Here is a 15,501-nt window from a genome sequence, read left to right on the forward strand (position 1 = left end):
CAAGCAAGCGGCCTTTGTCGCGAGAGAGCCGAACAGAGCTCCTCTCGGCCGAACGCGCCCGGCATCGCGAGGTCGGCGAAAGTGTGTACCCGCCGAAGCTCCCTTTTTTTGCTCGCGGGCCTCTGCCTCTCGCGCTCATTTTTGCCCTCTTGCTCTTCTTTTAAAAGCTAACTCGGCGAACTACTCGTTGGAGCGACGGAAACGGACGGAAGATGCGTTTATTATTAGATTTCGACTCGCCCGATTCTCTCTGAGCGTCGCGGATGGCTAATGACGATGACTTATATACAGCGTTCGCAATGATGATCGATGGAATTGGCACGATGATAGTGACATTGTCGACAACGATACGCATCGACAGCGGAAAATGAAGATTGCCGACGGTTAAAGACGGATATTGTACTACTACTTGTGTAATTACGTAGATCCTTCTCGTTTCTTTTACGAATCTTTTTAAGCTTTTCGCTTGTCACTTTTCCATAACAGAGACTATGACGGGGACCTACCTCAAAGGTCCGACTGTGCAACACAATTATAGTTATACGTTCGTGCTGGCCCTTAACGTTTGACCGCAACTGGTCGAAGGGATCGCTTCCGCGTAATTATTTTTACCGAGCTCGACTTCCTCGCAATATTTAACGAAGCCCCAAAACAGATCTTCCTCCCCTCAAGATCTTTTATTGGTTCTCACGATCGCGATCGCAAACGGATTCGACCGAAGGGGGCGCAACGCGGAAACAAAGAAACCGCGCAAACCGTACATCGGGGAATCTATCCCGGGCGGGCGGCTGAGTGGACAGACGGACGCGAGGGTGGGAGAGAATTTGACAGTTGCGTCCACTACGGATTGCTAACCGACCAAAAGTCACTTGTTGCTGTCCAGTTTCAACGTGGTTTTAGCGCTGTCAAACTCGCGACGTTTAGCGATTATATATCCATCTCTCCCTAAGCGACAAAAATAAGATCGGTCGCGGTCAAAATCGTTTGACGGCGCGCACGCATACGCGACGCATTCGGCCGCGCACTGATTCGCGCGTCAGCGCACGCACGCACGCACGCACGCTCGCCGGCCGGCCGGCTGCGCGCTCTTCGTGTGCGCATATACAGGGTGTCTGGTGGGCGCCTGTCTCTCCGGTCGACGAAAACCATCGGCGAGTTGATTGGATTTTTTTCCTTCTAATAACAATCATTATCTTTGTGATGAAAAACTTTGAGCCAATCTTCGATTCAGAGAGAGAGAGAGAGAGAGAGAGAGAGAGAGAGAGAGAGATCCAAGTGATGAAAGATATCTATATCGCGGCGATATCGCTCGATATTGGCATCGAATAAAATTCGAAATCAAAGGCGCGCCACCCTGTATGCATCGGTGCGTGCACGTGCGCATGCGTGTGTTCTCTCTCTCCCTCACAAGATACCGCAAAGTACGTTGTGACGACGTTACGAGCGTCGTGTACGAGAGCCGGTCACACGCTCGTTTACAAACGACGATGACGAGAACGACGACGACGACGACGAAGATGACGATGACGAAGACGAAGACGACGACGACGACGACGACGACGACGACAACGCGACGACGACGACGACGACGACGACGACGACGACGAGAACGACTACGATGAAGAAGACGATGGAGTGTGCGACGACACGCATCGTAAAACACGCATATCTGGTGTAGGTGCGTAACGGTTCGTGTTAAGGGTAGGGGGACAGCGAGGACGTACGAGGGAGGAGGGAGCCGGGGGCCAGCAGAGGGGACAGGAGAGCTTTCGCAGCGTTAAACCCACCCACACAGGCGCGCGATATCGGAAATGATATAAAATTGCGTCGAGCGCGCCGCTGATATTTAAATTGGTTCGCTAAACCACGGATTAATGCGCGCAACGACGTCCGAGCCTACGCACGGGCTTCGAAAAAGAGTGTTGGAAAAAAAATATTACGCGGCCGAATAATAGGTAACCGCGGATAATCGTGAAGAAAAAGCTCATTTCTTTTTTAAATTAAAATATTAACATTTTATACCAACTACATTATATAAAGAATGCATTAGACGCATAATGCGTGATTTAAACCTTCAATTAAGCAATTTAAAGAGATGTTTCAAAAGATACGATCGAATAGAAAATAACTGATTAGATGTCAAATTAGATTGAAAAACTGTCGAAATCGATATCGCGGCACCGATCTGTCGAATTATTAAAATGCATTAAAACGTCTGTATGTGAGTCATAAATCTCTATCTAACAGAAAGCTATACGTGAATCGATCGATTATAGAAACATCGAATATAAAAAAATCAGACGAGTTAAATATAAAGTAATTAATCCGAAAATATTTTTTGCTGTTAATTCTTATCTGACTTAATGACATTTATCGTTTATTCGTTTCTTCGATCCGTCGTGTTCGAGCTCGTCCTACTGTGTCATTCGAATGAGAGGAAGAGAGAGAACAATCGAAAATCATTTTATCCCTTTCGCATGTCCTGATTATAAAAAAGAATTATCATCGAGTTAGCTCTAGAGTTGAACCGATGCAGCCCATTTAAAGTTTCGCGCTCTTCCAAAGCGATATTTTTCCTTATTTATTTACCTATTTTTTAGCAAATTTTCGATAATTTTTACGTCCCTCAGACATTTATAAAAATGAGGGAAATATAATTTTAAAATTAAAAGCTGTGTAATATTGATCGATTTTTAAAGACATTATCATGATCGATAATGACAATTAGTTCTTAATCTTTAGCTGTTGACAGTTGTAAGAAATAAAAGTGACATTTCTGACGTGACAAACGATCATAATAATCCAGTTTGGACGGTTTTGACGCTTATTTCCGTCAGAACGATACTTAAATCGTTTTGCATGTACTCACATTTCGTTAAAGCAGCGTATCAATTCGAATTTATAGATTTCGCATTCGCGCATTCGCGAATTGCGCGAATACGCGCGAGCGGAGTTGAAATAAAAATTGAAACGAAAGACGATGGTGGCGGAGAAGGCAGGGAAGACAGACACCCCGGGTCCTCCGGAGTTTCTATCCGAAATAAAAGCCGCTGACGGAAACGGTGTAATGCGTGGTTATAAGAACCTGTTTCCCACACGCACGCACACACACACACACACGCACACACACACGCACACGCACACACTGCTGCGTGCGTAAGTCGAGCCTAGGAAGAAGCGGATTTCTTTCGGGGTAGAGAGTTTCGCGCCAGACTCGTCCTTGTCCCACGTTCTCACACGTCTCGACGACGACGCCGGCGTCGGCGTCGGCACACCAGCACGTTTCTCGTTTGACGCACCGCGAGACCCGTACAACTTTCGCAGCACGATACGTGCATGCCGTGTTCGAGGACACTACCGTGCACCGCCGCCGGCTAGCGCAGGAGGCGTTGACGGCGACGGCGGCAGCGGCAGTGGTGGTAGTAACGGCGGGTAGTGGTGGTTGCGACGATGCCACTGGTGCCTAGCGGTTGCGGCGACGGTGGTGGTGGTGCTACGGTGGTGGTGGTGGTTTTGGTTTCGCTGGTGATGGCGATGCTGATGAGCACGGACTCCACGAACGGAGAGAAACCACGAAAACGCATCGCACGCGCGGCTCCCAACTTCCGCGTGATCCGCGACGACGACGACGACTTCCCCTCCCGAGGATATATTTTGACGTAACGCGCGCCGGCGGCGCGTCCAGCGATATATAGTATTTATCGGGGGATGTGGGCTTGCTCTCTCGCCACGTATTTCTCTACTCCGACAAGCGGCCGCCGTTTCTCTTCGAGAAATGTCAAACCGATCTTCTTCACGAAATCTCTCACGATACTCGGCCGATTATAATCTCTGGCTTTTAAATCGTCTCTCGATTTTATATCGTCTTAAGGGATATTTTTTTTCTTTTATTTTATTTAACCATGATTAATCAAGCTACGGATCTTTCATGATTATCCAAAATTCGAGCGCCACACCTCTCACCCAGCTCCGAAGGAGAGTATCGTGTCGTCGCGCGCGCACACACTCACTCACCCTATTCCTTCTCTTCTTTCCACCGCTTGTTCTTCTTCCTCTTGCAGACGGCGAGTAGAGTCGAAGTTAGCCGAATGAAAAGACGAGCGATCCCGTGCACTCCCTCATTGTTTTGTCCGTCGCGCGGCTGCAGTGCGTTTCTCGCGCTACTTTGAAACTTGCAATCGCGTTTCGTCAATAGGAACCTAACCGCGCGCCATTTCCGAAAGCACCATTCTCCAATTCCTCGACGACGAAATGCGGAGAGTGTATTGCGAATATAAATTCGTCGATGTAAACTTTTCACACACAATCCCGTATAATATTATTGATCGATTGATTTTTTTTTCACTCTTTTTCATCTTCAAGCTCGGTGTAATTGCAAAGTCCCCGCGATTTGCCCCGGGAGAGATGCCTCCCCCCACCCCCCTGTACTCTAGATCCAACACGTTTCCCTCTTTAACATTTTCTTTGTCTTTCACAGGGTCACAGATTACCGATCCACGCACCTAATCACCACTCGCGCCGCTTTACTTCCTAATTCTATACGCGTAATGATTCTCTCTTTCTTTCTTTCTTTCACTCCCTCTCACGCTCCCTCGCACTCATACAGACGCACCGCTCTCTCATACCATTGTATCCTTTGGATGCCGCGCGTCGGGCAAGATAAGGGACAGGGACCAAGGACCTAACCAGGGGAAACGGTCGCGCCGGCCGGCCGCTCGTTGGCCCACGACGGAACAAACGAAACTGCCTATCCTGTATCTACCTTTGGTTTGGCGGGCTGTCCCGTGCCGAGTGCGGGGTATCCGCCTCGCTCTCACTGGTACACTCCGATTAGTAATAGTCTTTGTCTGTCGTGTCCGCGTATATACAGGCGGACTCGCTCGCTCACTCGCCCGTTCACAGCTGCCCGCTCGTTTCGCCCGCTCGTCTCGAGCGCGATGCGATTCGGCCACGCTCGGCACTCGTCGGCTGTCATCCCGCCCGTCATGGCGGGAACCCAGGACTTGGCCCAGGACCACCGATCGGCGGGGAGACGAGAAGGGAAGAGTAAGAACGGAGAACGGAGAACGGAGAACGGAGGGAGAACGAGGACGGCGCGATCTCGTTGGGCTCTCTCGCGAAGCGGGATCGCCGATGCACGTGTGCCGCGGGACGGGGTAGGGGCGCCGGGGGACAGGCTCGGGGAGGAGCCGGCGGATGGGGTTGGAAATTGCGCACGCGCGTCGCAACCCCTCCAACGAGCGGGCGAGCGGGCGAGCGGGCGAGCGGACGAGCGAGCGACAAGGGGATGTTACGAACCTGCTTCGCTCGAGTAGCTTCCTCCTTCTTCGTTCCGGGTGGTCTCCGAGAAGTTAGTCCTCGATGTTAGTCTTCAAGGATTCCACCGCGACCTTCCCCGAGTGCACTGCTAAAAATTCGAGAAAATGACACAGTATTATTAAGAGAATGCACACACACACACACACACACACACACACACACACACACACACACACACACACACACACACACACACACACACACACACACACACACACACACACACACACACACACACACACACACACACACACACACACACACACACACACACACACATATATATATATATATATATATATATATATATATATACAATACTTTGTATTAATTATATATAAATGATCATTACAGCTTATGCTAGAAAAAAGAGAGTGACTCATCTCCGTATGTCTCGTCTATATCTGAGATATCCTTAATATTAATTTAAATATTTTATTTAATCCTCTCCATTTACACTGTTAAATTTCCGATTTTCCAGCGGTCTAAAGACTGACAAAATTTTGTGTACATCTGGTCCCGCTCGCGCCTCCCTTTCCTTCGCGAAATTACATTCCAATTTGCGAGCTACTCGGTTCCTTTTCCGGGACTCGTAAAAAAAAAGCTCGTAAAACGTAGCTAGGTCTCGGGTACTTTCATCCCCGAGCAACCAATCGCGACACTAGGGGAAGCCCCTTCCCTTCTATCTAGAGCTAACGATTTATTTCAGCGACCTCCTGGATTCGATATCAACGACTTTTCGGGCCCCGGGGCGAAAGCACATCCCCGGTAACCCTTCCCGCGAATTTCTCACCTTCCGCCCCCTCGAGAGAACGATCTCGGAAGCCGAAAAGTCACGCGCGTGTTAACGTTTCGTGGTAAATGGAGCAATCTGACCCGATCTGCGTTCGGGCATATTGAAATGTATTGCCTGATAATAATTTTCGTCATGTTTCTTCAGGCGCGAAAATCTTCGATCTTCGTGTGCGCGCGCGCTACATGGTCGATTTCTCATGAGGGTAACAAGATGTTTATCCAAGGTATTCTCATATACATAAGACGCAGATATACGGGCATAATTTTTTCAACGTGTATCGCGCGTATTACGTTTTCGCTGCGGGTACATTCATCGTTTTTTTAGATTATTGTATTAGTTAAGCCAGATGTTAAACAGTCTGAGAATCCGAATCTCGCGCTCAAGGAATTCAGATTGAATTCTTCAGTAAATTATTTATTGTTAAAAACTAAAAAAGTAATATCGTACTCTCTAAATTTTTTAGAGTGAAATTTTCACTCTAATCATGAAGTGAAATCGCCTGCGTAGCTCTTTCCGTGTGTCAGTTTTAAGTCAGAATAGCGCAGCATAGGCGACAACGTACATAAAAAAAATAATAAAATATCACTCTTTTTAGGGTTGAAGGATAAATCCAATAAAGAGCGAATAATTTCACTTTTTCGGAAAAGTGAAATTTCCTTCTACTTTGACTGGCAGTATTTTCATTATTGCTTGAAGTGAGATTCCACTCTAAAAAATTTAGAGAGTAGAAGCGAGAAAATAATCTTATTTTTAACGGAAAATTATTCTAATAAGTATGTATGTGATTTTCGAGCATCAATTAATTATTTCAAGCATTAATATCGTTTATAATCTATAAATATGATCACGCAATCAAAGCAATCTCCGAGTCACAGTGGCCCAGGGCCAAGTTCATCCCGGAAAGCCCTTCTGCCCGAGTTTCCCAGATCCCCACTGTCGGCTGTCTCTCGACTTTCGTGCGTACGGTTGGGAAGAGCGAACCACACGCACGCATCGCCGAAAAGCTCCGGGCTTAATGCCGAGAGACTCGATTAACATGACAATGGCGGCCGCATGCAGATATAAATTAATACGTATTCTTCTTTCGGTGGAAGGACGACGAATCACGCTGCACACGGACGCCCGTGTCCCTTCGTAATGATGTGGCCGCTTGATAAATCACCTCCAGCCCTAACTAGATCAAGCGTTGTACTCGATCAAGTCTTGCTTGCAAAAAGAGAGTCGAGTCTTTACGCGATCAGCAGTCAACGACCAGTCAACGACATCGGCCATTTTGTAGCTTAAAATTTTTCGCATAAAATTCCGAAGGACAGATGCTGTTCTCCGGGAAGATCACAATGATGTCGAAATAAATCAGTTTATCGAAACCAGGTAGGAAAGTAGGCAGCGCTATAACTTTAGGTACCTCCGTCGATCCATTAGATATTTTACCAGCAGCGACTCTCAAACAAGGATATATTCGGCCTAATTCGAAGGACTTTTACTTGCGCAAGTTAAAATTAAGTCTGAATCTGATTTCAAAATTATTTTACAAAATGTAAATATTTCGCGTATTATTGACAATTTTTCACGTTGTTAGTCGATCAAATTAGATTTGGAATGCGCTCCTGAAGCTGATCGTGAAGCACGACTGCCTACCTGATCTTTAACTTTAACTAGTCGAACATTTGATGTAGGAAAAATTAAATTTGGAGAAATATTCTATCGTATTTTCCATATCTTTTCAATTGTCATAAAATCGCACATCTTTGATTGAAAATTATTCTCTATTCAATAAACATCGTTAATCTTTTTATAACCCGCAGATAATATAAAACATATTGTATATAATTGTTATCTACACTCAAAAAAATATTTTGCTAATGTAGATTGATTTCTAGATGTGTCAATTAAAATTTATCGCTACTTTTTGTATCTGTTAGAATATTGTTTGTCACGTATAGAATTTATAGCAGCAATATTCTAGCAATACCTCTAGAAAAATTTAGATCCCATTGTCAAATATTAATCACAAATATAATTGTCCTTGACAATAGGCCTTAAAGATAGGCAGCGTAGAAAAATTTTCTGTCTTTGTCATTTAAAGTGATTAAGGGCAAAATATATGCAGTATCACAGTATTTGCTAATAATTTATTTATCTGTTTCACTTAATTTTTTACACCTAGAAAATTTTTGTTAAACTTGCAAGATCATTTTTTTGAGTGTATTATTAATTCATATAAAATTATATGAAACATACTACAATTTAATTTAAAATTTTTTAGTTAAATTTAAAAAATCTCAAAATTTATAACAAAATTAAATATGAAATATATCATTATGTCATGTATATCAATGACAATCGTTTGATCATGAATCTTAATAAATATCAGTTCGATACCGATATACAATACATACATATCGATGATAAAGTAGAATCGATTGAGGAAGGTTCGGTTACTCGTACATTTCGAGTTTACGGGACAATCTTGCGCCATGTGTGCCGTATTGCGTCAAATACAGTGGCAAAAGCAGCTGCAAATGTCGCGTGACACGCGTCCATTGTCGGTATTTCGTGGGCATCGAAAAATGAAAAATCGTCCCTCGTATATTCCCGTCTCTCGCTCTACAAAATCCCATTGCCCTTTGCTCTTCGACGCGAGGATCACCTGGACCATGAAAAAGAGACAGAGAATTTCTTTTTTGGAAATACACTCTCACGGTATGATACCTCTTTTGTTTTTTAATCGCACTATTAAATATCTTCTCTACATAACTTGCATCGGTTTAATTAAAATCTTTACAAGTGAAAGAGATACAAATACATGCAAAAAAAAACATACACAAATATAACGAAATCCCTCGATTTAAAAATCAATCTGAAATCTGAAGTTTATTATAAAATTGATCACATATATAGAACACCTTGCGTGCGTTCCTGATGGCGCAATAGAGCGAGAATCGGTAGATTGATTTGCGAAGAACCCCAGTGCGAGGGTGCAGGGGTTACTCTAGGTGTTCGAGCGAATTGGGGGTCGCGCAACTCGCTCCTCCCTTTTTCCCTAACGCGTGCCATCTTCGATGTAGTGGTCTGCCACTGAATTACCCCGACCGAAAGGGTTTAAATGCTCTTTTTTCCGTCTTCTGCGATAGGGTAATAATCGGAGTAGTAGGACACTCGACATTTTTCTAAGAGAAAAGTGAGAAATTAATATACTCTACATACAATCTTTTATCTCTTTTTTTACCGTCTTTCGCGAATTAATCCGTAATAAAGTTTAAGCGATAAAGAGATTCAAGTGTTAAAGAAATAATTATTCTTAATTATTAACGATATACTAATTTTGTTGCGTAAATATGTATAGTCACAAATAATTTTTCAAGTATATAAAAAGCATTAATGTATAAGATGTGATTACAATGCGTCACGCAAAGCGCAATTATTTTTCTCATGGCAAAGTCGTTAAAAAAACTTATCTTCATTATGATGGACAACATAATCGTAACGATATCACGATCGATACTTTCTCTCTCGCTGAAGCTCGTTAGGAACATCTGCCGCATCCTGACTTCGTCATTACCGCGAGTGGTTCAGCCTGTGGCTGCAAAGTATCAGGACAATTTCTGTGTACTATTCTTTTCGATTGCTTTCTCGCTCTTTCTACTACGTATTTTCCAAATCCAAATATATTATCCAGTATCGTTCAATTTTTTATGTATCGGTAACATTGATGCTAGATGCAAATATATAAATATTAATTTTTGTTCAATTATTAGGTACATTCAAATGGAATATAGACTAAGATTTTTTAACAACAACAATTTTAGTCCACATTTTAATTGAATATATACTTATTGTTAATAATATTTATTTAGATAGTGCTTTCAAATGTTCCATATATATATATATATATAATAGAATAAAATAGAATAAAATAGAATAAAATAGTTAGATTTTACATATTAGAAAAAAGAAATTATTTCGTGAAACGAATCATGTACCTTAAAAGTATAGAAAAATTTTACTCTAGAGAGCAGGCCAAAAATTCGGGACAGCTGTCAGCAGACTGAACTAGAAAATTCACAAAAAAGAATCGTGTCGTTGACCGCTGATTTTGGGGACGTTACCTGCAACTTTGGCCGCGCGTGAACCCGCAAAATCTTCTAGGATTAAGTATTACCTACAATATTTTTTCTCGTGTCCGTGTGATAAGGAGATACGCGACTCGCGATAGTGTCGACTAAAAGAGATAATTGAAAAAAATTATTCGTGTAAAGGAAATGCGTGCCGCGTACGCAAACAAGTACTATTCAACGATAAAAATTCCATTTAGTAATCTAAGAAAAGTTATATAATTTTTTTTTACGCCTTTTATCTAGCGCTTATTTGTGCCGGGTTTTAAGTTATTGACATTTTAATATTTACATTTTTTTCCTTATTGATTAAATATTATTTTCTGCTTCATCGCATGTTTATGTATCCGCTTTGCGTATCTAGTTTAAATATATTTCAAAGATATCTTTATTTTTCATTTTAACGATACAATGATGATATATAACCAAATTACGATTACGATGTAAAAATATAGATAAAAGAAATATAAAACATGTAACGAGAGAGAGAGAGAGAGAGAGAGGGAGAAAGATTTTACGTAGATTCATCGTGTGCCACGTGCTCGTAGTACGTCGCCAAGTTTGCCATCGATCGTCCTCTGCACGCGGTCTTTCGCGAGTCCCGTCGCGGCACGTCGCAGGAGGCCGTCTGTACGTACATGCGTACATGAGTGCGTGCGTGTATGTGCGGGCGCGCGCGCGCGCCCCGAGCACGCACTTACGCACGATCGACGCGGATCGTTCGCTCGTTGTGCGTGGCGCGCTTCGTTGCCATGACGACCGGTGGCAGTGGCACGCATTGATCGCAGACTCCCGCTCGCTCGCTCGGCGGTGCGTGGACTGTGGAGTCGAGTGCGTAGAGACGCGACGGAGAAAGGAGAGGAGAATACGCACACACGAATGCATATACGGGCGCACGCACGCATATGCACGCACGCATATGCACGCACGCATATGCACGCACGCACTCACGCACGCATGCACGTACGCACGCACGCACGCGGAGAGGCAGGCACCGGGGATAATGCGCGTACGAAGCGGACACGTCGGGCTTCCTCGCTACCGAGGCTTTCTTTCGTGTTTTATAACGACGATTTAGAGCGTCCGTTTAGACTGTCATTATTTTCACCTCTCGTTACAAAGCAGTGATAATTATTAAATCCCGGCATCATGGATTCATGTGAAAAAAATTAAATACATATTATTATTAAATATCTCTCGGATCTATTAATATTTTGCTTTTAATTCTCAGATTATTTTATTTTTGCTCCTGCTTACAGATATTTCTAGTTGAACTGACGTTATAGTAAAAATATGAGACTCGTGTACTTCATTTTGCCGGAGTTTTCTATAAATAGTGAGAATAAAATAATAGAATAAAGATTCTTAACGAAATGTATTCTCTGTGACATTTAATACGTTTCCGGTTTCGATTTAAAGCGAAACAGAATCTAAAACTCGGAGAGTTTTTTCCTATAAAGATATACAATTCGAGGTAATAAAATCGCGTCGTCGCGATTTGCCGCGCGGTGTTGGTCGGGCAAAAGCGGCAATGGATGAACGAAAGGGTTAGCTTCGAGATTAAAAGGAAGTCACCCCCTGCTCCTCCCTTCTCATCTCTCCATCAATCACAATTATATCCTCTCTCTCCCCTGCTATCGTTCATAATTACTGCTCGTGACTTTATCCCGGCGCTCGAAGCTGCTGGTCGACCGGCTCGGTGTAGCGCGAGAAAAAAAGAGGAAGGAGAGAGGAGATGGACGTTCAGAGCGAGACGAAAAGAACGCAATCGACTTTTGGCGCAGAGATTGCTGTAAAACTCTCTGCTCTTGCGGGGGTGGGATTTCTCGAGGAGAAAAAAGTTTCGAACCCTCCGGCCGTGGTCCCAATCTCGTCGGTCGCGGAAACGGAAACAAAGCCGTTATCTCTTAAAAAAAAAAAAAAAAAAAAAAAAAAAAAAAAAAGTTTACACACCACGCTATTTCGAATCTGCAAAATTTTTCTACCGTATAAGATGTACAATATATAAAAATCGACAAAATATATATATATATATATATATATGTATGTATATTTTTCTTCTTCGTAACACGCCGTTGAAGCGCGCATATGTGTCCCATATCAGTTCACGTTCAGTAAATAATGTCATGGTATTCGATGACGCAGGGCACTCGCGTGCACGGTGCATTAAACGCTACTGATGGAGACTTACGTCACACTAAAAAAAATTGTTATCAAGTAATCAAGGTCGCTTTTTTATGCAAAAGTTCGCGTGGAAAAAAAATATCATAGGTAAAGTCTGTGCCGTCAGCGTTGACCTTACGCACATTTTTTTACACATGATAAACTCGATTCCGTTCATGTGGTTAGGTGTATTTTCACCGACTGACTATTGCGTCGAATAAATAGACGACGGCGCCTATCGATTGAGCGAAATTGTTTGTGATTGATAATGTCAATCGCTCTGTAAGATTTTACGATGAATCGAGACCGCGTCGCAAACTTGACCTATCTGACCGCGACGTTTATAGGATAGCATGGAAACGGAAATGGGTCAGACGGATTTTAATACAAGACGCGTACAATTTCGACATGTTACGCGTAAATCAGAGAGTTTACGAAATCTTCCACAAGATTAATAGCATATATATATATATACATAACACTTTTGATTGTGTATTCGATTCATTTTTATAAATAAATCCAGTCTTGTTTGTGGCCCATGTGCTTCGCTCGTCATCTTGCGACTGGAGATCAAAGGTGGTCAGGCTTCCTCTTCCTGAAACGTGACATCTGGATGCCGTGAATCGACTCGGAATCTCGATTTAATCTCGTGGAGACTCCAGATGCGAAGCAAACTGCAGTAAATGCGGCATAAACTTGATCGCGCGATACCATTTGGTATTTTATTTTACAAAAATATCCGAATATACTTTCGTAGTTAAGTTGATTATAATAGATTGCAAAACAGAATTTTTCGTTTACTTAAAAAAAATTATTGGTAATTAAGAAATTTTCTTAATTAATATATTATCCTTCGCTTCTCGCGTATATGATATATGTACGCTATATCGCAGGACGACCTCGCTTCTCTGTGGAAAGCCCCTTCGTCCGTCGTTCAACTCGCACACGCTTACACGCGTGCATATAAACGGAAACCCTTCAAGTAGCCTACCATCCACCTCATGTGTACAGACACTTCTGCCACGCACGAGTGGAGGGAACCGCGTAAGGTACAAGTGCACGCGTATAGGCATCGTGTAGGTGCACTTACGTTCGCCTAGAATTCACCCCTCTTTCCGCTGGACACGCAGGGATGTTGAGGGGGATACGGGGCGGTTCTCGAGCGGGTACGAGCTGTGGGTGCGTGCGAGAGAGCGCGTTTCTCCAAGCGGAACGGAATCTATAGCGGGAGCTCGCACACAAATCCGGGGCGCGTTAAATGTTTTTTTTTTCTCTTAGAAACGCGCGTTTCAGCGACTGCTTTGTGCTATAAAATAAAAAAAAAAAAATATATATATATATATATATATAGGCAAATAACTTGTCAAGTGTGTCAGACCGACGTTAAATATTTATATATACGTGGAATTTCAATTGTGTGAAAATTATGACATTTACATTATACTGACACTATATGTATTAAACTTTGCTAGCTCACAAAATTCGTCGAGAAATGGCGCGAAAAAGGGTGTCGCGTTGCCCTGCAACATTTCTGCGGGACTTGCGCGTGTCTGACCTCCAGTTCCTCCCCCGTTATCCCTCTCCTCACCCGTCACCCGGCCTTCATCCCTCTTTTCGAGTTTGTCTGTCCTTTCTCGACAATGTAGTAGTAACGAAATCGAGAGCTTTTATTTTATGCTTCTCGATCCCTTCCGCATTCCTCGAACATCCAGTATAGCCACCTTCTTGATAAGGTGTCACGATTAGAACCGCGATGTCGTGCTTCACGCAATATTATGCTAGCAAAAGACCTGATAAATTATTCAGTAAGATAAGCTCTCCGATAGCAATTGCCTATTTTACCTAATTTCAAATAATAATTTCTTTCAAAGATTTATAGATACCTTTCTTATGACAATAATAATTTTATATTTTTCCATGAAATTATTTTACGCAGCAAGAACTTTTTTTTCTCCGTTTTATAGTTTTTACATAATATTAAAATAATTAATGTCAATAAATGTCATTTTTTAAATAGATTGTGTTTGTCACTCATCTATATGTAAATAGTATACATAAAAATCTTCCTTTAAGCAATATATATATATATACACACACGCAAAGTTTTCTCTGTCTCTCTTCACCTTCATTGACAACAAAATTGTCTAGTGAATGCAGAAATAAACTTAATCATGATAGTTCAAGTATTGGTCGAAATAGTTAAATTAAATTCTTATACACGCACACGTGCACACATACCTAAATACATTAAAGATAATATTAATTAAAAATTATATAATTAAAAACTGATGATATTCATGACATTAATTTAAAAGTATCTATGCGGCCTGTCCTTGTAGTAATTGTGAGCAAATCGTAATCATAAAAGTAAATAAGAAAACAGGTTTGACGTTTAATAGTTCAGTCACAATAAAGTAAAGAGGTTCGCTTAATGTCATGTACATTTAATGCTGAATGAGTAAGTAAGTAGATATGAAATATCATATGATGGAATAATAGCGACATCTTTCATTGAAAAGAAATTTTCCCTATTTTTAATTAACAAACGCATTTTAAATGTTCCGCGTTTGAAAATTAACATTTTTACAGATGAATTCACGTCGCCTGATTGGTTCTATATTATAATTGTTATTGCAATAAGTAAACTACATATGTCGACAATCCTTATCCGCATCTACTTTAACACCGCTGGTAATGTACATTGAGTTGAGACTTGTTCGGGTAAGCATCGTCGTTCCTAGAACGCTACATTATCGGTACCTACCTTAAACGCTGATGCGAAGCGCACTCTGCGTTACGGAACGTCAAATTATAATCATGAAGAGGACAATAACTATGTTTAATAGTTTACTCTTGAAAATAATCCTTAAATTCATTAAATGTGACACAGTTTGTTGTTGTATATTCAATAATTTGGTATGATCTGGCATGAGCAACCGTGTGGAAACCAGAACACGTCGGTGTAAAGTCGATTCCCGCTTCCCTCGAGCGCAATTAGTCTTTTTTGCACGAATTGTTGTTGACAATTACTTCTGTATCCTTCCGGAATCGAACATATACCGTTGCATTCATTATTTCTAAAAAAAAAATAATAAGAAATATATCTTC

The 15,501-nt window shown here is 42.1% G+C and overlaps 2 protein-coding genes across 14 annotated transcripts in view; both read right to left on the reverse strand.

The window, feature by feature from the left end:
• The window catches only part of Tet (tet methylcytosine dioxygenase-like), a 62,822-nt gene extending 47,529 nt beyond the window's left edge, over nucleotides 1-15,293 (reverse strand). The window contains exons 1-3 of one of the 13 annotated variants that reach the window (XM_072891009.1): nucleotides 9,022-9,096; nucleotides 8,515-8,765; nucleotides 5,299-5,407 (exon numbers count right to left, since the gene is read on the reverse strand). The gene's annotated coding sequence lies outside the window, so the exon portion shown is untranslated. The other 12 variants (XM_072891010.1, XM_072891011.1, XM_072891008.1 and 9 more) reach the window with 12 other exon arrangements.
• Nucleotides 15,294-15,298: 5 nt separating this feature from the next.
• Nucleotides 15,299-15,501, reverse strand: part of Spz5 (spatzle 5 Toll-1 receptor) — a 124,374-nt gene continuing 124,171 nt past the window's right edge. Inside the window, exon 7 of the mRNA XM_072891052.1 lies at nucleotides 15,299-15,470. Coding sequence (XP_072747153.1) covers nucleotides 15,299-15,470 — 172 coding nt within the window. The remainder of the gene's footprint in view (nucleotides 15,471-15,501) is intronic.

Source organism: Anoplolepis gracilipes, chromosome 4 (assembly GCF_047496725.1).
Source record: "Anoplolepis gracilipes chromosome 4, ASM4749672v1, whole genome shotgun sequence".
NCBI classification, from domain to species: Eukaryota; Metazoa; Arthropoda; class Insecta; order Hymenoptera; family Formicidae; genus Anoplolepis; species Anoplolepis gracilipes.